Below are 24,602 nucleotides of genomic sequence, written 5' to 3'. Positions count from 1 at the left end.
CTAGTGAACTGGAGACTACAGCGTGAGCGCCGGTCCCCTCAGCGCCTAGCAAGCCCCCCCACTCGGCCCCGAGCCCTTGCAATTAGCACATTCAGTTTAGGAAAAACAAGTTCAGTTTGTGGGAGGGTGGAAGTGCCAGCACTTAGTTTCATCATTGTGAAAACCTGAACCATTGCAACATGGAGTTAACTGCCTCTACCGCCTCCTTGCTGGGCCGACGTGGCCCTAGCTGTTAGGCAGGCCCCAAAGCTCAGAGCCTGCGACATCAACCATAGGCCAGAACTCATGAGTTGGCCAGCTGCAGTTGGTGGAACTGTCAAGGGCTTTGCTTGGCCATTGCTGGAGACACGAAGGGACAGACTGAAGGAGAGGGTTTATGATCTAGGCAAACAAGCACAGATGAGGGTTACTGATCCATGCCACCCCTGCAGACGATGCTGCCAAGAAATACTGGCACTGTGGTGCAGCGGGAGCAGGAGTTGCTCTTCCTTTGCTTCGTGTTCTCTGTTATTTAGTTAAATCACATCAGATTTACAAATAGCCCCTTCACTTGCTACTCGAGTGAGGCCCAGCAGCTAGCCTGGATTGTTTCAGCTTCCAATTGCTTTCGTGCACGTAGCTGCAGCTTTGCTACTGCCCCTGCTCTTTAGCTGGAGACAGGCATGACCTAGGTCAGTCGGCAGCTTTGGTCCTGAGGGCGAGACGACTCACTGCCACCCTCAGGCCCAGCAGACTTAGGGGGAGGGGAATCAAGTCACAAAACAAATGAACCTTTACGGTGCCAAGCAGCAACCTCTTCAGCAACTGCATGTCCTGTTCCGTGAGCTGGGCGCTCCAGTTTGCGGTGCCCGTACTGCCACCCAGCCACAGACACTGCTCTCATTTCATCACACGACACGCTCCTCCAGGAAGGCCAGGGCCTTGTTTGTTTAAAGCCCATGGATATTTACAGCACTATGGAAAGCAGTGGAGTAGAGAGGGAGCCGGTAATTAAACTACAAAATCCCTCAATCCCAGCAAATGTTCCAGGGCCCAACTGATGTTAATGCAGCAACAAAATCCCCTGGCAGCCTTACAGCTAATCTCACAGCAGTCAAATGAAGATGCTTTTAATTATAGACCAGAATCAATCACGCAAAACCACACTGCAAAGCAACGTTCACACAAGCCCCACTGCTCTCCCTGCCCAAAGCGGTGTCTTGAACACAGCAGGAAGTCTGCACAAATGGCTTATAGCCGTGTGGTTATGCACTGAGCCACCCTGAGCATGAACCTACAGCCCAGCTGCCCACCTGGAAACCCTTCTATGACAACTAGCTACGAGGCAGAGCTGCCATCTGCACACATGGACCCCAGGGGAGGCAATGGAAGGGCAATTCCTTGTCTGCACCTCCATCCCTTGCTGGTTCAGTATGCACAGGTCTCCTCTTTGCAGCCTCACACTCCAGTCACTGAGTTCAACTGACTCAGTGTTCAGGGGCTCAGCTGGTGGAAAACGTGAGGAGGGCTGGAGATCATGTAACCACCCAGTCCCACAGTGTAACGAGAGGAGGCTCTGCCCTCAGTACGCGAGTGAGAAATCTCCCTTCCATTGCACTGGCTGGCTCCCGAGGGTATCACCAGGCCACCCCGAGTCACTGGGGTCTCAGACACACACACTGCAACTGAGCAGCAAGCACCTATTGCAACAGCCCCTCTGGCCAGGCACTGCCAAGGAACTAAACCAGCTTCTCTTACCGGATCACTTTCCTCCCACTTCTTCCTTGCTGTCCCACCAGCCCCGATTCCACAGACTGTCACAGGTTTAGGCTGTTACTCTGCTCTGGATAATTAACCCATTTCCACAAGTGGCTTGAGGAACTGCTCTCCTTTAGGAAGCTTGTGTGTGACTCCAGCATTCCTCACTCTGACACACCTGGCCCCAGGGGAAGCCCCCAGGAGGTACTTTAAATGCAGAGATCCAGTCAGGCCAATGGAGCAGCGTGGGAAGCTTCTTGGGGCAGGGAACTTTGGTGGAATCCAGTCCCCACTGCCTTTATGGGGAGTTGTGCCAGATTTTAGTCCTTGTCTTTATCCGTATCAGCAAAGCACCCTAGCACACTGCTACCATTACATGGATCTCGCAGTGTCTGTCTGCTCAGGCACAGGGCAAAGATAGTAGAAGATGAGGGTTGGAAGGGATGTCAGGAGGTATCTAGTCCAACCCCCTGCTCAAAGCAGGACCAACCCCAACTAAATCATCCCACCCAGGACTCTGTCAAGCCAGGCCTTAAAAACTTCTAAGGATGAAGATTCCACCACCTCCCTAGGTAACCCATTCCAGTGCTTCACCACCCTCCTAGTGAGGAAGTTTTTCCTAATGTCCAACCTAGACCTCCCCCACTGCAACTTGAGACCATTGCTCCTAGTTCTGTGATCTGCCACCACTGAGAACAGCCTAGCTCCATCCTCCCTGGAACCTCCCTGCAGGTAGTTTAAGATTCAAGCAGTTGTAAGGAGATGCCGAATTAATATCTTTGTGCATCCAAACCTGTCCGGGCTCCAAAATGTGGGATGGCGGTTGGGAGCTATGGGCCAGGCCCTGAGAACAACTCTCCTTTCCCAGACAGATTGTAGCAGCACTGCTTTGGGTCCTGTAAGTCCTGCAAGACCTCAGGAGCTGCACTTACTGCAGATAGGGACAGACACCGAACCAGGATTATGCCCCATGGAAAAATCCTCACTGAGCCCAAGAACTGGTTGAAGCCTCCAGAGAGAGTCAGGAGGGCTCATCCAGAAGCAAAAGGATGTGGATTTTCCTGCTACCAAAGGACTGCTGAGCTGTGGTGCAATGTGTCAGCCTCGGTTTAGCTTCGTCAGCAGGCTGCTCAAAAGGAGCAAGTTCAAAGAGGAAATCTCCCAACGAGCACTACTGGTTCTGCAGGCTGGAGACAGAGCAATGGCGGAAAGCCCTGTTGGAAGAACACACTTGCCGCCCACCATGGGGAGCTGAGTTTACCCCAGCTGACACATCTAGGACGCTAACAGAAAGCATTGCAGCTGGTTAGAGAAGAGTTCAGCACCTAGCACAGCAAGGATACAGTCAGAAACCCCTGAGAATGGTAGAGCTGACAAGGTGTAAGAGGTCCCGTGACCCAGCTAGGAGTAACTGACTCTCACTGTACTTGGGGCAACAGAAACCCATCGGGCATGTCATCAAGAGACAGCTGAGGGGGATCAATCAAGCCCTTGAAGTGCATCCCCACCACCAGCTGGGATGCATAGGGGCTAAGCACAACAAAGGAAGCTTCCACAGGAAAAAGCCCTCCCTTTACTCATGGACAGCTGAGTGCCTTCAGATTGTACTTCTACATTGTCCTCTCCATCTGACCCAACACGGTCTGACCCAGTTGATGGGACACATCACAACGACACAAAGAGCAGAGAAACACCTCTTGCTTTGTGCACCAAAACTGCAGTGCATTTACAGTGACCTGTTCAGCACAGGCAGGTCCCTAAGCTAGAGATTGGGAAGCAAGGCACCAGCCTTCACACCTAGCACCACCACAGACAGAAGAGTTACGGAGGGCGTGTAATGGTTTGTTTGGTGTGTTCTGCTGAATCATCCACATTTTGCTTTTCCCTGGTCCTTGGCATCCTCTTCTCACTCACCTCCTCAGGCTTCTGAAAAAGGGCAAGTTTACCACCTCTGCCATTCAGCATCATACTCGCTATTGTTAGTCCCAATCTTTCAGGGGCTCCAGTCGCTAATCAGTAGGATCAGCCATCTCTGGCCTCCCCCTCCCAAAGCTGCAACCACAATCTAATACCCGCCCTGAGGACATCACACCATCAATTTACAGGGCAACATCTGCAGTATTTTTTTCACCCCAGGCCTTATCCATCCTAATGCTTGTTTGCTATTGACTTCGCTGCACATTGAGCTGAGGTTTCCAGAGTTAACTGAGAATCCAGCAATGGATTGGAATAATTCACACTATTCCTTCCAAAAAGCATCACCTCACATTTGCCAACATTGAACTGCATTTTCCCTCATGTTGCCCAGACACCTAGCTCAGGTGAGTCCCTCGTGGGTTTGTCACAGCCTTTTAAAGAGACTCCAAATTTCTCTCACCCCAGCCATCTACAGAATAGAGGACTAGGGACAGGTCAGTGTCAAGAGCTAATTTCTTGAGCAAAGGCCATAGGCATGCTGCCCCTCTGCCCTCCATATCAGAGACATGGACACTCGCCAAAGGACATGGCTCTTCTCCCACTGAGCGGGAAGGACAGTGATCTCTCGCACGGATTACGAACCAGAATTCTTCCACCATCAGCCTAAATACAAGCAGGAGACTTAGCTTCTGTCCCTGCAAGACCCTGCTCTGCCACACTGAGCGCAGACTGGCTAGTGTGAATCAGTATTTTCACTTGTGGAGGGGGAGGAGGAGAGAAACAAACTGCAAGAACTTTCCAGCCTGGAAGGGAACCATCGCACCCTATACAGACTGTGCACTAGAGGGAACAGATCTGTTGCTCAAGGGGTTGCATGTCCTGTGGGGAACTGTGGGACAAGTCTGCGCCATAACTGGTCAGCTCCCACTCAAGACCTTTGGCACCAGCTCTCCATCTATTGCTGGCCATCTGCGAAACCACGGTGATCTGTAAGAGCAAGCCTAGGGAAGGCACCTAGCAGCTCTCCTTTATCAAGAGGTGAAATCAATGGCAGAGCTGGGAACAGAATGCAGGGATCCTGACTGCCAATTCAGGGCCATAGGCACCAGACTATGCTGACCGGTTTTTATAACCTAGCACCTCAAGAGACCTACCCTGCGCCCCGGAGCTAAATCTTTTAAAGAAAAACTGGGTCTCTCCCTTTGAGTGCTCTAAACCGCCATCCCCTCCTTCAGCCCAGACCCCCCCCCCCCCCCAGGCTGCCACTCCAGCAGATATGCACCCCCCCACCCTGAGGCAGGGGCAGGGCCCAGGCTGCAGTGCTAAGCAGACATGAGGTTGAGGTCCTATTTTTATTGGACTAACTTCTGTTGGAGAGAACTTTCGCCCAAGAGTTCTGCGGGGCTGCAGACGCTCCATCCCAGAGATGGAGCAATTGTTCGACTGCCCATGTTATTGTCATGCAAATTCAGGCCCCGAGTGTGTAAAGCCAGGCTCCCGGGGAGACAGACTGGGATCTCCTGCACAGGTGTCGCACACCCAGCAATGGCACACCTTGGCAGCCAGCAGCATAGACAGACAGGACAGACCTTCCGCCAGCGGCTCATCCGGCCAGCAGCGGTGCCGAGCCTGGCTCGCTAGCGGCACCTGCTGGCTGTGTCGTGCGCAGCAGGGCAGTTCTGCCACAGGCCATCAACCTGCCTCATCCACGGGGCCAGGCCACCGAAAAGGGACGGGCCACAGTTAAGCAGGTCATAGAACCACAGAAGATACGGGCTGGCAGGGATCCCAGCAGGTATCTAGTCCAACCCCTGCTCAAAGCAGGACCAGCTCCAGCTACATCATCCCAGCTGGGCTTTGTCAAGCCAGGCCTTAAAAACCTCTAAGCTTGGAGATGCCACCACCTCCCTGGGTAACCCATTCCAGTGCTTCACCACCCGCCGAGGGACAAAGTATTTCCTAATGTCCAACCTCGACCTGCCCCACTGCAACTTGAGACCATTGCTCCTAGTTCTGTGATCTACCACCACTGAGAACAGCCTAGCCCCATCCTCCCTGGATCCCCCTTTCAGGTAGTTGAAGGCTGCTATCAAATCCCCCCTCATTCTTCTCGTCTGCAGACTAAACAAGCCCAATTCCCTCAGCCTCTCCTCATAAGTCACATGCTCCAGACCCCTCATCATTTTCGTTGTCCTCCACTGGACTCTCTCCAATTTGTCTACATCCTTCTCTAGTGGGGGCCCCAAAACTGGACACAATACTCCAAATGCGGCCTCACCAATGCCGAATAGAGGGGAATAATCACTTCCCTCCATCTGCTGGCAATGCTCCTACTAATGCAGCCCAATATGCTATTAGCCTTCTTGGCAACCAGGGAACACTGCTGACTCATATCCAGCTTTTTATCCACTGTTACCCCCAGGTCCTTTTCTGCAGAACCGCTGCCTAGCTCGTTGGTTCCCAGGCTGTAGCTGTGCATGGGATTCTTCCGTCCTAAGTGCAGGACTCTGCACTTGTCCTTCTTGAACCTCATCAGATTTCTTGTGGCTCAATCGTCCCACTTGTCTAGGTCACTCTGTATCCTACCACTCCCCCCAGCTTAGTGTCATCTGCAAACTTCCTGATGGTGCAATCCACCCCATCCTCCAGATCATTAATGAAGATGTTGAACAAAACTGGACCCAGCATTGACCCCCTGGGGCACTCCGCTTGTGACCGACTGCCAACTAGACATCGAGCCATTGATCACTACCCATTGAGCCCAATGATCTAGCCAGTTCTCTATCCATCTTATAGTCCATTCATCCAACCCATACTACTTTAACTTGCTGATAAGAATGCTGTGGGAGACTGTATGAAAAGCTGTGTTAAACTAAAGATATATCACATCCACTGCTTTCCCCACATCCAGTCATCTCATTATAGAAGGCAATCAGGCTGTTTAGGCATGACTTGCCCATGGTGAATCCATGCTGACTGTTCCTGATCACCATCCTCTCTTCCAAGTGCCTCAAAATGGATTCCTTGTGGACCTGCTCCATGATTTTTCCAGGGACGGAGGTGAACTACAGGCCGGTCAGCCTCCCCAGATCCTCCTCCTTCCTTTTTTTGAAGATGAGCACTAGAGTTGCTTTTTTTCCCAATCATCTCGGACCTTCCCCAATTGCTACAAGTTTTCCAAAGAGAATGGCCAGCGGCTCTGCAACCACCCTCAGATGCAGTGCATCCGGCCTCATGGACTTGTGCACATCCAGCCTTATTAAATAATCTGTAAGGTACCCACACTTTTCCTGACCACCTTGTTACTAAATACCTGTAGAAACCCTTCTTGTTACCCTTCACATCCCTCTCTAGCTGCAACTCCAGTTGTGCTTTGGCTTTCCTGATTTCACTCCTGCATGCTCCGGCAGTATTTTTATACTCCTCCCTAGTCAGCTGACCAAGCTTCCACTTCCTGTAAAGCTTCCTTTTTGTGTTTAAACCTACCGAAGACTGTCAAACTAAGCTGGTCATCTGCTCTATTTGCTATTCTCTCTGCACATAGGGATGGTTTGTTCCTGCTTCCTCTAAGGTTTCTTAGAAATACAGCCAGCTCTCTTGGACTGCTTTTCCACTCATATTAGCCTCCCAGGGGATCCTGCCCATCAGCTTCCTGAGGGAGTCAAATTAACCATCCATGACTAGTCTCTACTCACCAAGGTGGAGGCTTCCTGGGGGAGGAAGTGTGGAGGGGAGTAACTCAGATGACTGGTCTCCTCTCAATAGCTGCTGCCTCACAGGGAGCAACACTCCCACTCTGACTAGGGACCTGACCAGTGTTTTGCTCACAGACACCCCTGGGTTTCACCGTGGAAAGTTCTGTAGAACCATTTGCATGATGCCCTGCAGTGATCACAAGGGCTGTAGGGTGAAACACAAAAAACCCCACCAAAAGCACCAGTCCATGGTGCGTGCACACACAATTCTCCCCTGGACACATCACTCAGCAGGCACACAGGTATTGCTGTGATGATGATACGAGGACTTGTACAGAACAGAAAAATAATTTTTGTACAAACGCTGGGCACCTCCACCTTAAATAGGGTCACATCCAACCCACCACCTCCCACTCCACAGCTCAAAAGAATCTAGAACTATAAGTGTTCCGAGTCTGGAAGACTTGACACAGGAGACATTAAGAAGATTGCATGAGAGAGGATCTCACCCTACCACCAACTGCCTCTAGCAGTTTGTTCTGTAAGGACCCTCTATGGGTGGGTTTATTGCACTTTCCTCTGGTATCTGGTGCCGGCCACTGTAACTGACAGGATACTACACATCCCCTGTTCAGGCCAGTTCCTGTTCTGCAGCAACCCTCTGCACCAGTGATAGATTAGTCAGGGCCCACCACCCGAAGGCACCTCAGCCAGCAAGATCAGGAAGCAGCCTCCATGAGCAGGGTGAATTAGGACAGCCAAGGAATACAGATGGATCTACACCCCAGCTTGCCACAGTAAGAGTTCATGTAGACATGTCCTAGGTGCTCAGGGCTGCCACCTGAACACCATGCAGCATCTGGGAAGATGGATGAAGGGCAGAGAAGGAGCGGGTGATGGCTCTCACTTGTAAATTCCTCCTCCCTCCCCCCCAGCAGCTTCCCCATCACAATCTGCTTCTGTTCTAAAGTTTGTTCTTCACCCTTTAGATGAAGATGGCTGTGCTGCTCCATCCCACCCATTCCATAGATCCCAACCAGCTTCCACTGCATCATTCCAAGTTCCTTATCCCCATCTTCAAGGTGCTGTGTATTTGGCTCTGCCTACAGCTCAGTAGGTTTCCTCCTGCATCCCAGTCAGTCCCACACCCGGATTTCATAAGGCCTCCTGCTAGCTCCCTTCCTCACTATTCTTTGTGGCAACGCAGTTTGCTTTGACACTTGCATCCAGTTCTTGGATATTTAGCCTGTACGTTCCTAGGGCACAGACTCCCCCCCCCCCCCTTGGCTTTCTGGAAAGCACCATGTCTGAGCATGGTCCTACGTAAACACACCATTTTCCTTCAACACTGGTCCTAGGAAAGAGAGGCTGATGCAAGGAATAGGTTTTCTGTACATACAAACCTTCACAATAGCAGTGAAGGGGACAGTATTAATGAGAAGCTACTGTCCTAGGGAAGGATCTTCCCCATGTTCCTTCCCTCTACCTCCAAAGATCTATGCAGGGAAAGTATTTCTCAGCACCTGCTGCTGAACAAGGAAGAAGTGAACTTGGGGCCCCCTCGTCCTGCCCCTTCTCCACATTCAGTTTCGAAGGTCACTTACCTTCTGGAGACCTGCACCAAGAGTACGAGGATTCAAAGCGACAGCACATGGTCGATTTGAAGATTTTATTTAACTGTCATAAAAGGGGAAGCAGATGACGATTCCAAATCTGTTAATCTGGGTCTAAGATTTACAGACAAAATGCACCAAATCAAATTAACAAAAATCATCTTTATATCTAAAGGGGAGAGGAAGAGTTGGGGCAGGAGACGTAGCTACATGAAAACCACACACTTGGTCCCAGTTCTGGTACAACCTCAGTGTTATCAAAGCAACCAAACAAAAGGGCTGCAGAGATGGAACATGCTTGTCCAGTAGCCAGAGGGTCTTGGAGAGTTCCTGCCCCCGACTACAAGGTCAGTGTGGGTGTTAGGGATGCCAGGCTACAGTGCAGGGAAGGCGGCAAAGGAAAAGGGACTGCTCTGGGGACATGGGAGGCAGGGAGTCTAGTTGTCAAGGCAATAAATACTGACAGGCCAGGCACAAGATTTCAAAGGCAGAACAGATACATAAGGCATTAACTGCTCTTGAATATTTGTCCATTGCAAGCTCTTTGTTCTGATCAGGTGATGAAAGCAGCTGCAGAACTGGACTGATTCATCCTCCAGCCCCAAACCAAAAGTAGTGGTAGGAGCTGCCCTGGCATTTCAGTGCTTTATAGCCAAAAATGGCTCCATGAAATAATTCTGAGGTGACAGCAGCACTCATGACTCCCATACCCACCCACAGCCACCTCCCAGCCCCACAAAGATGCTGAGGCATACACAGGAAGGGACTGGGCTGTGGAGAGATCTACACCAACAGGGCCAGCACCTCCATAGTGGAAAGTGGGAGAGTTCTGCCAGTCCAGCTTTCTCTGGACAGCCCCAAGGATGGCTCTGGGGGGGCTGGGAGCAGCACAGGGTGCCCCAAACCCCTTCCCCGTCATGGGGGTAAGACTCAGGAGGAGAGGGGGCCAGCAGCAAAGTTAGACGTTGAGACCCATGCCTAATAAAGCAGCTCGATGGGAGTGACAGATGAGGGGCGAGCTGCTAACAAGCAGACAGGGCGGGTGCACATGTAAGATGTAACCAGGCCCCGGCCCCCTTCCTCCAGAACGCATGTTACACACATTAAGGCATCATGGTTACAGGGAACAGCCACAAATGAAGCTGCCAGCCAATGTTCCCAAGACACTGGCTGGAGGGGAAGGGCAGGCCACAGACATGATTTTAGCCTATAAAAGGGTTCAAGAGCTGCCTGCCATCAATTCCTCAGCTACCCAAGATGAGGCACTAGCTACCCCCAACCCAGGAGCAGGAGCACTAGGAAAAGCCCTCTGTGTGGGGAGCAGCTTGGAGAGTCCCTCTCCTCCAGCACCTGCCTGTGGTTTATTCCAATGAAGAACGGTCAGATGCACCAATGGCACAAAACCCATTTCAGGACCTAGGGGAAAAGGGGGGCAGGGAGCACTCCCACTTGTGTGTGGGGGAGCGGCCTAGGGAGAGCCTGGCCCTGAGGCAGGCAGCAGGAGGTCAGATGCAGACAGCATGGTTTGGTCAGTTCCATTCAGTGATTCTCTGGGGGGAGGGTGGGCAGGGAAGGTGGGGCTCCAATGTCAGCACTTTGGTACGGGGGGTTTCTACTGTAGCCACTGCCTGGCTAACACGCTCTGGGGATTGGCCTCTGGAAGGGCTAGTCCTTCCACTCCTTCTTGATGGTCAGGTTCCACTCCCAGGACAGATGGTCAGTCTTATCGTCGTCTGTGAACTTGGATTTGATGTTGTAGCTGCCCCGGGCCAGCATCCCCTTGGGGGCCTCCTCCATGGGGGTCAGGAACTCGTACTCCTCCGCTCGGGGCCCATAGCTCCCAACCATGTAGTCAGTCTTGTCAACTGGAAGGAAAGAGACAGAGGCAGAAGGAGAGAATGAGCCCCACAGAGCTAGTGCTGCGGCTGAAGTGCATGAACAGATTCTGGCCCCTCCTGACTGCCATGCAACCCCACAGAAGGCACACAGCTGGGCTCAGAGCTAGAGAATGAGGATGGGATCTCTGCTGCCTGCATCACCAGCCTCATTCAGCCACTCAGTGGCAGGGACTGACACCTCCCATCCAGGGCGGCTGGCCAAGCAACAGGAGGTGAAGCAGCCCCTGTTATTTCAGCACTAAGTTCTGCTCCACTATAGGTCCATAGGCTCAGATACAACTAGGGCCACTGACATCAGCCAGGCCCTTACGCTGCAGCACAGCCTGAAGGAGGTTTCCCACCCCCAGAGCTGGCCCACAGGTGCAGACCTTCTAGAGTAAAGAGACAGCCTCCTCCCCCTTTGTCAAAGCCAGCTAGGGTGTGACATGCCAGCCCCACTGGCTGGGAGACCCCACCCCAAAGCAATGCCTGGCAGCACAAAGGGAGCACTTACTTTTCACTCCTTTCCTGAACGTGTGCTGAATGTACTTCAGCCCCGACACAATCTCCTTGTTCACCTGCAGAGACAAACAAGGATTTCACAGCGGAGTGGCCTAGGCCCTCCTCATATCTGGGGAAGGGCAGGGCAGGGCCTGTTACAGTGTCACCCAATGCATCCCTCGGGACTGGTGACCCTCCCTTTTGGCATGTCTGCCTGCTGTATGCCCAGAGTATAGACAGACAGACTCAGTGCAGCAACTCTGAAGTTCTTACCCGGAAGGAGATTTTTATCCGATACTCCACACCCTCCTTCAGCACGAAGGACTGCTTCTTGTAGCTTTCCAGGTCACCTACAGAGAAGGGAGCGGTTTGCTCAGACTCCTTGTGGACTGTTCTGTGGGATGCATTTGGGGTGGGCGCTGCACAGGAGACTGGAGCTACTGGAACACAAGCACTACACTGCAGGCTGGGGACGTGTCCCTTCCTAAATGTCAGGATCCTCCCTTGCCCCAGCTCCTGCAAGTGACTCATTCTGAGTCCACAGAAGAGCATACAAAGCCCACAGGGAGAGAGTCCCAGACACACTCCTCCCAGCAAAAGGAAATGTGACTTACCAGTGGGTGTCCCTGTTTAGAGACCTCCCCACCTCACACCCACTCAGGCTGGAAGTTGCCACCATTTCTATAGTACTCCATACCATCCATGCTGGAGGAAATGGCTCAGCTTCAGAACACCCAGCTACTATTTCCAGAATCAGCAGGAAGAAATGTGAGCCTCAAATGGAGTACCTGGAGACCTCTGCGGTCTGAAGACAAAGATCAGGTGTCCCAGTGGGACCCCCAGTCCCACTATCAAGAAGCTACTGGTTATACTGTAATTCATTCATATACAGCAACATTCCCCATGGGTTAGAGCCCAGGGAAGCCTTTCATTCAACACAGCTTATTTTGGGGGCAGTATCTTGAAGAGAGTTCAAGCATAGTAACTTGTTTATGGAGCAATTTGGAATACTTCATTTACTGTAGGACTCAGTCCTGCATCCCCATTGCCTGAGCAGAGTTTGGGGAGAGGAATGAGAGGTTATAGTACAAAGTTTCCCTTCAGGAATCATATCTGTGGGTTTCCTAACATTAGAGAAGCAATGAGTTGGCACTTGCCAAGTGGCTCCTGGGCTCCTCCAGCTGGTAGCATCTAAGTAGTGTTTGGAGGACTAAATGCTGCCCAACCAAGAGGAGTCAGAAAGATGATGTGCTGGGGACCCTTAGCACGGCCGTTCAGGTACAGGGAACAGAGAGGCTGCAGCACTGATCACCAGGCTGGAAGCGCCAAACTCACAATAGGAGCCTGGCCCTCTGCAAGTTATGTTCGGAAATATAAATTTCAGCAGATCACTTCCACCTCTGTGCTCCAGGTCAGAATGGACAGGGGACCTTGCCTAGCCCTTCCCACCAAGGCTCCTGGAGTTGTCTGCATGGTGCTAGCCGAGGCCTGGCCCCCTTGGAAGGCAGACTGCAGTACCCAGTTCCTGCTTACCTTTCAGGTCCAGCTCCAGAGGACCAGGGGCAGTGGCACAGACCAGGGTCAGTTTGGTCACCACCACATTTGGAGTATTGGGATCTAAGAAAGAACAGGCTGTTAGACAAGTCCTAAAATGCCAGTGATATCCCCACCCACAGGTCCAATGTACCTACCTTCTCTCTCTCAACTCAGTTCCTGGGAAAGCAAAGGAGCAGGTGAGAACTAGAAAAGATGAGCCTGCCTGAAGCAGAGATCTAGGCGTCCCCTTGTTTTATACCCAGCAAGCAAAGACGTCTCAGATCCTCCCATTCAGAAGGGAACATCCCAGGAGATATCAACTCACAAGCTTTATTCAAAGGACAATGCCTGATATAAGCTAGCCAGGCAAAGACTGGCCACACTGGAAGATTACTCCCAACTGGTCATTTGCACGCATGGGTTAAAGCTGGGTTTTCAGCAGCATGCATGAAGAGAGATCTGGGAGGAAGGTGAAAGAATTCCTAGTATCTGCCTGAAGAAATCAGAGGTGGAGACAAGAGGTCTTGGCTGTTACAGCTGTTTGCTGCAACTTTAATGTCCACACAGACAGAACCACATGCTCTGAGATGGCCCCAGGACTCACCAGTAGCTACACTGACAGATCCTAGCAGAGCCTCCTTGTATTTGCGCAGGCTCTCATCATCCTTGTCCAGCTCCTGGATCTCTTGGATGCTTTTCTGGGCAGGTGGTTTGTAGTTGACAGAGTGTTCATCTTCCTCATTTTCTGCTGCAATCTGGGCCAGCTGCTCTGGGGTTGGCTCCTGCTCTGCCATCTTTACACACAAGAGTCACACCTAGGAGAGGAGAGGGGGAAAATGGGATCACTGGCCTCACGCAGCTGCTTCCTGCACAACAGGCCTTTATTGAGGAGCCCTGCAGGATTTCTCAGCAGAGACAGCTTACTCCTGCCTCAGCCAAAGCAGGGATCCCACAGATTGTTGGCCATTAACTCCAGCTTTTGGAGGAGTCAGTTCAAGCAGCCTCCCTCCTAGGCATTTGGGAACTCTTGTTTGTTGTCCCAGGGGAATGAACTAGGCAGGACATGCCCAGAAAGCCTATCCCTCTGCAGTGTATGCCCTCTTCTGAGAGCCTGAGTCAGAGTTTGGCAAGCACATGCAGCAGTGCAGGATCTTTGTTTAGCCCAAGGAGTCACAACCGCACCAGGGGATGGAGAGACTTCAGTCTCTGCGTTTCGTTTGTTAAGTTGCCAGAACAACAGATCTCTTCTCTAAAAGCAAGATTAGACAAACTCTGCCCCACAAGAACAGCTGAGTGGAGAAACCACCCAGAGAGCAGATCTGGGCCTTTGTTACATTCTGCTTCACTACAGAACTCCAGGCTATTGAAGAAGAGACATCTGCTCCATTGTTGGCTCAAATCCCAAAGGCCCCAGTGATGATCTACAGGCCTGTAGCTCATAATGCAACTAGATCAGTCTGTTCCAAAAGGGGCACTGGCTGTCCCCAAAGAGTGGAACAAGGCACCTGACTTGGCTGATCTCTCACTCAGTCCTTTCCAAAGGTCTGAGCCAAACAAGGCCAGTGAAAAGCAGCAGCTATTAGATTAATAGCCTTCGTACTAACTTGGCTCGACACTTACACCATTGAGCCACTTTCTGAACAGGAAGTAGGAAGCTGTGTGTGGAGCAGCCACTATTAAGGGTGAAGCTACCTTCCCATTATAAATTCAGTTTTAAGTCACTGCCGTTCTCAACTGCCTCCCCACAAACAATCCCGCTCACATTTCACAGGCCACATCATCCAAAGAAATTTTTCCTCAGAAAAATATCAGAAGAGTTTTAAAATTAACAGTCAAGTCTTTGAAAACCCAGGACTGTTTGCAAGTCTCCCTGTAGTGGGCTCACTGATTGCAAACACCCCAGAAGTATCACTCTTTACAAACAAGGAGCTAAGGGATCCAGCCATTTCCCCACTCTTTTGCCTGGTTCATGCTTAAAAGATTAGATGGACTTATCTACATCATTTAGGGCTGTGAAAATTTTTGTTTCCTGTGCAATGTAGTTAAGATCGACCTAACCCTCAGTGTAGGCTCAGCTAGGTCAACCTACCTACAGCCTCTTGGAGAGGTTGGTTAACCACATCAATGGAAAACCCCTTCTGTCAATGTAGGCAGAATCTATGCTACAGGGGCATAACTGCAACGCCATAACTGTGCTGCAGTAGTGTAGACATCCCCTAAAACTTTCATTACTCTCTATCATCCTACGTAACTACCCACCCACCCATCTTGCCTCCTAAAATTTTGCATAAATATATGCAAAGGTCAAAACAGATTATGAAGCAATTATAAAATCCTGTTCACCATTCAAGAGAGCCATTTCCAATATACCACAACACTAACATACTACAAAAATACTCCACGTTCAATACATGGAAATATGAACTTGTAGACTTATATTGTAAGTATATGTAGATCTTACAACACTGCAAAGAGATCCAATGGATGGAAGTTGAAGGTAGACAAATTCAGATGAGAAATAAAGCACAATTTAGCAGTGAAGGAATTGGCGACTGGGAAAACTCAGATATGAGTCGTTGTCTTACTAATTTGAAGTCTTAAAATCAGTATAGATCTTATTTTTTTTGAAAGATATGCTACAGCTTAAACAATTTATGGGCTTGATGCAGAAGGTCCTAGGTGAGATTCTCTGGCCTGGGCTATGCAGAAGGTCAGAGTAGATCTAATGATCCCTTCTGATCTTAAGATATGAACCTTCTAATCAACACATTTCATAACCAAACATCAGTGAGTCCATTTCTATTCCACCAATGGATCACCCTAAGGAAAAAGCTCCCAGAACTGAGATGAAATACACCCAGGGATTATATAGTCAGTCTCTACTACCCATTTCATACACGAGAGTGACAACAGCATATTCTATTCTAGAAAGAGACGTCAAGGTCGAGGGTGGAATGAGCCAGGTGGGGCACTAGGGAACTGGATGAACCCTTGTTTCCAGACTGATTTGGGAGGTGGTTTTGGTAAAGGAAGTGTGCGCACGAGAGGAGGTGTTAGAGAAACTAGAGAAAATTTCAACCATGACTTTTATGCAAGTCTTGTTTGGGAATACAGACGGCAGGACAAGTTCTGCTCCACTGTGATGATCTCCCCCACTTCCACCTGAGAGAAACAGTCCTAGCAGGCCACCAGAATAGACACAAGAATGTTCTAGCTTTGCTCTTCAGGCCAAGAGTGGCTGCCCACACGGCCTGCAAATCAACCAAGGAGCCTTGAAACCCAAGCGTCACACAAACCCAGCATCTTCACCTCGGAACAGGACTGAGTATTTCCGACCAGCTGGCCAAACTCCCAGGAACTAGTTTTCGGGGTGGCAGATTCAGCTTGCTCTCAGGCAGCACACTATGGTGCTCACTTCCAGACTTGAGGTAGAGATTTGCTGCCTGCTCTGGCAAACCCCAGGAAGGCATCAATCAAGTATGGAGCAGCTTCCTCTAGTGAGGATGGAGTTGCTTAGTTAGCGTCTTGACAGGGTGGCTGTGATGCATTTTGTAGTGAGAAAGCTCAACACAAAAGCCTCAATCACATCACAAGGCAAGGGGAGAACAGATTAGTAACATCCAAAGCATTCAGGATTATTCTTACATAGGTTTTCTAATCCAGGGATGGGAAGCAGGTGGCTCTTGCAGATTAACAAGAACACTTTCCATAGCCAGTCTGCACTTGATATTCCACAATCTGCAGCAATGAGCCAGTCTTTGAGCAGATGCTTCTGCTGCTACAGAACTACTAGAGGGTCTCTTCAGACATCTCCACACTGAATTCATAGAGTAAGGCCAAGAAGGGAGCAGTAGATCATCTAGTCTGATCTTCTGTTGGTCACATTTCACCCAGTTACCCCTCTACTGAGCCCAACAGATTTGGCTAACATCTTTTAGAAAGGTATCCAAGCCTGGATTTGAAGAGGAGATAAAATCCACCACTTCCTTTGGTTCACTCTCAATAGATAATCATCCTCATTGTTAACAAATGGTCTTGTGGCTCTTTTCTGCACCCTCTCCAGTTTTTCCAACATCCTTTTAAAAAATCCTGACACCAGAATAGCACACAGTCTCACCCATGCCATACACAGAGGTAAAAACCGTCTCCTTACTCCAACTCACTTCTCCCTGGTTTATACATCCAAGTGTTGCATTAGCCTTTTGCCACAGCATCATACTGGGATCCTGTCCACTCTGACCCCTAAATCCTTTTCAGAGTCAGTGCTTTCCAAGATACAGTACCCCAATTTTATAGGTCTGACCTACATATTTTGTTCCTAGATGTCTGACCTTGTACTTGGTGTATTGATGCATTTTTCTTTGAATGGGCCCATCTTACCAAGTGATCCAGATCACTCTGTATGGCTGCCCTGTCCCCATTTACCACTCCGCCAATCTGTCATCCCCAAGTTTTATCAGCGATGATTTTATACTTACTTCCAGATCATTGATAAAAATATTGAAGCTCAGACCTAGAACTGATCCCTGCTGAACTCCGCTAGAAACACCCTCACTCAATGACTCCTCACTGACAACTATTTCATGATCTCTCAGTTAGCACAGTTTAACATGTACTTCACTAATACTATCAAGTGCTAACACTTCACAAGAGTCTATTACACCTACACTTACCTTTACCATGCTTTAGTGTCATCAAAAATCAAATCAGGTTTGACAAGACCTATTCACAAGAGACTAGGGAGAGGCAAAGAGAATCTCCCAATAGCTCTTACAAATATACACTGTGGAACAGCAGGGGGAAGTCCCGTTTCCCCTGGGTGGATGATGCAGCCATTTGCTCCCAAATGCCAAATATTCCCCACACCCCAGAGGAAGCTTCCACGTTGAGTTGCCCTAGTTAACCACTAATTAAACCTCAAGTCAGAGCAAAGGGAGCATGGAGGAGGCCAGTCGTTAAACAACCCCAGTTAGAGCACCTCTCCAAGGCCACTACCTCCTCTCTGGCCAGTGCTGGACACAGGAAAGATGTCAGAATTTCAACACAAAACACAGCAGCCCAGCACAGAGCTAGAGTGCAGCTCCTCCCTGTCCTGCACTCAGCTCCGGAAGTTGTCTTGGCTCTGCATGGGTGTGTCCACATGCTTTGGACATTACTGAAGAGCTGCTGCCACCACCAGCAGTTGCAATCCTGCATTGGTCAGAGAAGTCAGGCAGTTCAACAGGTTTCTGTCTGCACCCCAAGCATGGGGTTGTGTCCCCTTTGTTCACCCCACAACAAAGCAGCTGGGGTCTCGTTTTCCCAAAGCAGACACATTTTGAATGAGCATCCTGCCCCAAGGGGGATGGAATAGCTGTTCTGCTAATCACCACCTGCTGTGTGGGTTTCATTATAGCATTAGATCTATTGGCATGGATTGAAGGGAACACCAGAGAGCCTGCATGAAACTGAATAATTTAAGAACCATTGCAGTCCCCCATTAGCCACATAGGAACCAGCCCTTTCCCCACCATTCCCACTGACAGACTAGAGGATTTCTAAGGCCATGAAAAGCTGCTGGAGATAACAGTTGGGAAAAGCAAACCCCAGTGCACTAGTCACCTGGGAGGTCAGGGCTGGTACCCTCAGCAGCTCAAGACAGGGCTCATCTCTCCTCAGAAGAAATGACAAAAGTAGTGCTGCTGCACTTCCCTCAGCACACTTCCAGGAGCAGAGCAAAGAACAGCAACATCCTAAATCAAAAGCCACACAATGCAGCAGAGCTTCTGGGAGGGGACACCCGTGCAACCCTTGTGCAGGAGGACGGGTGCAGAGGCACATGGCAAAGAACTTTGCCGGGGGGAGGGGGGAGCGGGAGAGGGGGGGGAAGAGGAGGAGGAGGTGCCTCCCTACACTGAAAAGCACATTCCTAAGGTCACAGTTCCTCAGCTGCTGCTTCAGGAAAGGAACCAAGCCAGAAAGGAAGGAGGCTTCCAGGCACACAATGCTTCCCAAGGCCCTTGACCTCTACCTTTGGGCCGCTGACAGGAGTCATTTACTACAGTTCAGGGCCAGTAAGACAGAGAGGGCCTGAGGGTAACAAAGGCACTTTGTTCATTTCCAGGTGCTCCCTGTGGGTTGAGATTGCTAGGCAAAGCAAAGTCAAGGAATCAACTGTAACTGAATGCCCTATGACCTGTGTTCATGTGTCCCATACAATCTTCAGTGTGCCATGAACTACATCAGGAGCACAGGACTAACGTCCTTAACAGACACAGGACCTCCTGCAGAATTCCTTCTTCTGAGGACTTGAGTGCCACTTAGCCAACAAAACTACCAGAGCACGCTGCTGACCCTTACGTCCAGACATGATCATTGATAATGTAATCCAGGGTGGACTGATTAAAATCAAGGCAATTTAAATCACTGATTTAAATCAAGTTTCCCACTGATACTTCTTCACATATTTCTTAAACAATGGTGCAAATCTAATCACTAAAATATGCTAATGTATAACTCAATACAGCATTTTACATCTAGGAGGGTATACTTTGTGTAATTTTTAGATACTTGATTTTTATTAATTTAGGAAATAGCACATAACACATTACTTGTGTCAAGCTGCAGATGCAGCAGCACATTAGGAATGGTTAGAACTAAATCACAAACACACACAATAGCACTTATATTTTATTAAACTAAATCTTAAGTTACATAAGTGTTTCACTGCTGCAATTGCATCAAACTCCTTTTCTTTTTTAAATTTTCAAATGTTATTAACTAACAGACAAGTCATCACAACACTAAATGTACACGGTCCTTAAAACTTCTACAACTAGCTCTCATCTTCCCCGCTCCCACTTTCATTTTTATTCAGACAAACAGAAATACGAGTTTTCCTGCTTTTTCAACTCCCAGTCGATTTCTTAGCTGAGTGAATAATACCAGCCAATGAAAATATTCTCTGTGCCTGCAGAGGAAGCTACTGCTGTGAAAAGTTGGCTTAGCAACTGAAAGAACTCTGTTTCAAGGTGCCTGGCTAATGATTTCCACCAATTCAGGGGAGTGACTGTTCAAAACATCAGACTTGACATGTTTTCCTTTTTTACCCAGGGAAGAATTTCTTCAAAATATTCCCTGATAGGGTCTCTTATGCCCAGAAGCCATGACAGTTTTTCTGTGGCAAAAGTGTGGGGGAATATAGGAAGCTGTGTGTGTACTGAATGTCTTCCCTTTTTCTTTCCAGTCCACTCCACTGTTCCTTTCTACTCTGCTTCCGTCCTTTGTCTCTGTCTTTAAGACAGTGTCTTAACTAACTCTTCTGCCTTGCTTGGCCCAGCTCCACCACCACATAAGTACAGAACAACAATCCTATCCAGCCTGTCTTTCTTTGCACATGTGACTTTAGTCTGCTGAGAAATAAAACTGAAACAGAAACCGAAAGCCCAGAACGTTCAAGAAGCAAGAGCTGGTAGTTAGGCTGGATAGAGTATTCATTTTTATGAGACTAAGTGTAGGTTTAGCATGTTTGTGAGGAGATTTAACTGTAACTTATTTTTTTTAAAATGAGAGAAATTTAGTATTTTACTGATTTAAGTTAAAAAAATCTGATTCTTTTTTATTTAAAAAAATTATGGATTTTTATCCACCCTGAAATCCCTGGGGCATTATTGCCAGGAAACTCCCTTCTTAGGCACTTCCCGATCCTGGTGGCCTAGGAGATGCTCACTGTTAGAACCTTCTGTCCTACAGCTGCTGTAATGCACCTAAAATGTGACCATGGTCTCACACTGCCGGTCATTCTCTTCCTGGCCTTAGAATCATTTCCATCCTCCTGGTCAGTGTCACTGTCCTGAACACCAGATTCTTTCCCACCAGCCTAGCACCTTATCTCTGATTGCCTTTTGGACTCCCACGTTGCAGTTTTCTCCTGCAAATTCAAACCAGACAGACATTTAACTACTGAAAGATCCCCACTTAACAGGAGGTCACCCTGCAAGAGTCTATGGTACTGAAGAACTTCAAGCCAGTACTGGCAGGACTTTCCAGGCTCTCTTCCCAAACCTAATCTGTAATAGAGATAGAAAGCCTCCAGGTTCCTGAGGGATTTTGACCATCTAAAACAGGGTACCATGTGCCTGTTGCTGGCTAGTGCCACTCCTGAGTGGGAAGGGAACTCCCCGACGCTCCTGCTTCTGGAAGAGTTCGATCCTAGACTATCTTGCTGCAAACAATGATGCTGTTGCAGCTGCAGAAGGCTCCAGATGCACCTTCAGGTCCAGAACCTTGGAGATCACACAAGATGTACCGGTGAGAGACTGGAGCAGACTGAATCACTCTTCCCAGCAGAGGGGATTCTTACTGTCAGCAGCTCTCTTTATGGTTCTCTAGCCAAGAGCGCTGCTGGTCCAAAACTTACAAACTGTTAGTTCCTCTGGGTTGTCTAACCAGGCAGGGCATGAGAACTAGAAAGAGACCAAGTCTCCTAAGAAACTTCAATCTGGATACAGTTACAGTCTAATTAATGATGTGACAACTCAGGAGTTAGCAGTATTGCAGAGGAGGACATCACCCTCTGCTACCTAAGAAATCTGCTGGAGAGAAGACAGGCCCCGTTTCTGCCTTGTACATGAACAATCCACAGAGCACAGACCTGCAGAGCAACTAATGCCGTACGCTCTAAATTAGAAATTCTATGGCCTCATCCCTGGTCAAGGCCCTTAGATGCTACTGGAATACAAAGAAGTAACAACTCAGCCAGACTTTGACAGAAGGTCCCGCCAAGTGAGCTACAGTTCTGGTTTGCTGTGGGCTAAATGTGTTATGGTCAGTGAGAGGCACTGGGGGTGAGAGGGGAGTTTGGACCCATCATCTTACTATTCCCATGGCAGCAGCTGCATGGATGGGTGTGTCACCTGGCAAAGAGGGTAAATAATGACTCACTAGGGCTTCCACTAATCACACCAGTGGCAGGCTGACACAGCATTTCATACAAATGGCTCCAATCCCATACCCACAAGAATTCAGAAGCAAGGGAAAGTTAGAACCTGGTCATCCCACAGGGAAAGCCCCACTTCTGGCCTGGTACAAAGTTACTGCAGAATTCCAAATGTCAGGATTCCCACCTTATCTAGGGGCACTGAGTCCACCCACTGCCCAGTCACTGGAAATAATGAAAGGACTCCACAAGTGCCCTGCATCCCCATAGGCACTCTCCAGTTCGGATCCAAATATTCAAGAAGTCTCTGACTGCTAGAAGCGGAGACTGAATGACATGGTTTGGATCACTTGATAAACTGCTCGGTTCTGTTCACTTCCTCTGAAGCATCTGGCACTGGCCACTGTCGGAAGACAGGATACTAGACTAGATGGACCATTGGTCTGACCCATTACGGCCATTCTTATCTCTTTGCAGATGACCCAGTTTGGGGCTGCAGTAAGTACACAATCTCACTCCACAAGTGGGGAGCAACAGTTAGTCATGTCAGGACTTGTTAGCACTTAATGGCAGATGTCGCCATCAATTGTGTTCCCATTAAGAACTCCTGTTGTCCTGTACTCACTAGCGGTAACGGTCTGGATTCTGTGCATGCTTCAGTCTGGCTAGTGACACTAGCAGTTAATGCATAAGCTTCTCATCATGAGACAACTACACAGACTAACAAGAATAAAAGCAAGATGTTTGGAGAATCTGCTTCTTTCCCCTATTGGGAACATTACAGTGCCACCCCATGCTGTGGTACAACCGATGATGATGGAGTCTCACATCACATCAACATATGGGGATTCTCTATAGGTGAATACGTATATCCAAGGTCAGACCAATGCGAAAGCCGTAAGCATGATTACATGTGGAACAGACAAGCTTGTCCATGACTACTGCAGTCTGTTGTATCTGTGTGTGCACTGCTCACATTTTTCAAAAAGCGTTAACAAACCTTGCTTCAAAATGGCTAATGGCAACACGACAAATCTGCTGCCACCTTGCTCTGTCATGGGCTGTCACTTCCCAACTGTCAGGGTCAACCTGACAGTCTTTCAAGTTTGACTTCAGTGTGTCTTTACATCGTTTGTACTGCCCACCATTCCCATCAGCTTTGAAATGCACTGTCTCTAGCATTCCAGAAGAAAATTCAAACAAGGCAGAAAGGCAGCATAGGGAAACCACTTCCATGTTCCTCATCACCAGAGCAATCCAAAAAGTACGCAGTGAAAATACAGCATTTGAGGGATCTCAGTTGGTTGGGAAGAATAAGAATGTGAACATTCACTGCAGTTATTAAATGAATCATCAACAAAGTATGCAGGTTACCATTCAAATTCAACTCTGAAGAGCAGCAGAATACAGAAGTGAGCCATCATAAAGCTGTTTCCTGATGCACAAATGCACTGAGTCTGATACCCCCTCAATCCAGAGACTACCTCCCACTGAAGTCTAGCAACAAGTTTTAATTTGCTCCTCCCACATCATTGCACCAGTTGTTAAGAGACTCCACCATCAGGACTCTAAAGACTGTGCTCTGAAGTGGGGGAATTCCTACTCATATTGTACTCCAGGTACTAAAGACAAGATGCAAAGGGAAAACACTGAATTAATGTCCTTTATGGTAAATAAAAAAGCCTGAAAAAAGTTCAGCAGTTTTTACAGTAAGAATTCTGTTTGATACACTTTCTTGAACACTGTGAACCATGTAAGGACTCCATATGGCCTCAAAACAAAACCTAATTAACTGAGAAGGGAAATGGTTTTTCCTTTGCTCTTAAAGGGTGTTTAATTCACACCTGAGAAACAGCTGAAAGAAGAGATTACTCAGCAACCCAACTCCTCCAGCAAAGGCTTTGCATGCAGCCTCTTCATGTCTGTGGGGCTGCCAAAGAGACCTCCAGCAAAACAGCCAAGACAGCTTTATATCCCGGATGTTCCAAGACAGCCAAAAAGCGACACCGTTTTGAGGAGCTCAGATACCGGGAGCTACGGGCCATGCCACGAGCTAGACTCAATCCTCATCAAGAAGCAAAAGATGGCACAAGTCAAGGCGCCCCCTCCCTCGCAAGCCCAGCCAGGAAGCCGGCTAGAGCGGCCACCAGCAGCAAGGAAGCGCCTTCCCCTCCCTGCCTTCCCTTCCCTTCCCCTCCCTCGCCGGCACCCGCCCGCGAGTGCCATCACGGGCTGCTCCACCGCCCCGCCCGGCCCGGCCTGCTCCTGCCTGCTGCACCCGCCTCCGAACTCGCCGCTCGAGGGAGCGGCTCTAGGGCAGCCTCGCACCCCGCCCTGCGGGCCTGACCCTGCCCTGCCCTGCCCGGCCACCCACGCGCAGGCCGAGCCGAGCCGGGCCGGGCCGAGCACGTGCCCCCGCAGGAGCGCGACGAGACGCTAGGTACAGCACCGGCGCGGGGCAGGGTGCGGGGAGGGGCCGTGCGCCCAGCCGGAGGCGCTGCCGACAGCGGGCGTGCGGAAGGGGCGCCAGGCCCGTGCCCGGAACAGGGGCCCTCCGCGGGCCAGCACGCCCCCCTCCGCCCCGGCGACCGAGAAGGGCCGCGGCGCGGCGCACCCCGGCGCAGCCCAGCCCAGCCCAGCCCCGCCCTACCCGGCCCGGCCCGTTCGTCTCCTCGCGCTGCTGTGACAACGCCACCCGGATCCGCCCAGCCGCCTCCGCCCGCGCGCCCGCGTACTTCCGGGAGACCGCCGTCACTTCCCGTTATAAGAGGCTAGAGCACAATACCTCACTTCCGGTCAGGCGTCGCCG

The 24,602-nt window shown here is 49.7% G+C and overlaps 1 protein-coding gene across 3 annotated transcripts; it reads right to left on the bottom strand.

Annotated features, from left to right (window-relative positions):
* Positions 1-9,004: 9,004 nt before the first annotated feature.
* On the bottom strand, positions 9,005-24,566 carry ARHGDIA (Rho GDP dissociation inhibitor alpha). Of its 3 annotated transcripts, none has more exons than XM_067547144.1 (6): positions 24,444-24,566; positions 13,481-13,691; positions 12,874-12,957; positions 11,614-11,690; positions 11,354-11,417; positions 9,005-10,827 (listed from the first exon to the last, which is right to left on the bottom strand). In XM_067547144.1, exons 2-6 carry the CDS (start codon positions 13,668-13,670, stop codon positions 10,628-10,630), a joined length of 615 nt encoding a protein of 204 aa, XP_067403245.1. In that variant the 5' UTR covers positions 13,671-13,691; positions 24,444-24,566; the 3' UTR covers positions 9,005-10,627. The 3 variants fall into 3 exon arrangements, with proteins under 3 accessions (XP_067403245.1, XP_067403246.1, XP_067403247.1); XM_067547145.1 differs by having other exon boundaries at positions 24,470-24,549; XM_067547146.1 differs by lacking the exon at positions 24,444-24,566 and adding an exon at positions 23,638-23,655.
* Between the last annotated feature and the right edge of the window lie 36 nt (positions 24,567-24,602).

This window comes from Emydura macquarii, unplaced genomic scaffold, assembly GCF_026122565.2.
Source record: "Emydura macquarii macquarii isolate MOO-44397 ecotype Brisbane River unplaced genomic scaffold, CSIRO-AGI_Emac_v2 contig_1230, whole genome shotgun sequence".
Lineage (NCBI taxonomy): Eukaryota > Metazoa > Chordata > Testudines > Chelidae > Emydura > Emydura macquarii.
This window is presented reverse-complemented; position numbering and strand designations above follow the sequence as displayed.

What these genes read in the sequence shown, in the direction of transcription:
- ARHGDIA (XM_067547144.1), bottom strand. Translation starts at nt 13,670, where the DNA reads ATGGCAGAGCAGGAGCCAACCCCAGAGCAGCTGGCCCAGATTGCAGCA. An exon ending in ATCTGTCAGTGTAGCTACTG is followed by an intron (nt 12,958 to 13,480) that starts GTGAGTCCTGGG and finishes GTTCTTTCTTAG; the next exon opens with ATCCCAATACTCCAAATGTG. An exon ending in GGATAAAAATCTCCTTCCGG is followed by an intron (nt 11,418 to 11,613) that starts GTAAGAACTTCA and finishes TTGTCTCTGCAG; the next exon opens with GTGAACAAGGAGATTGTGTC.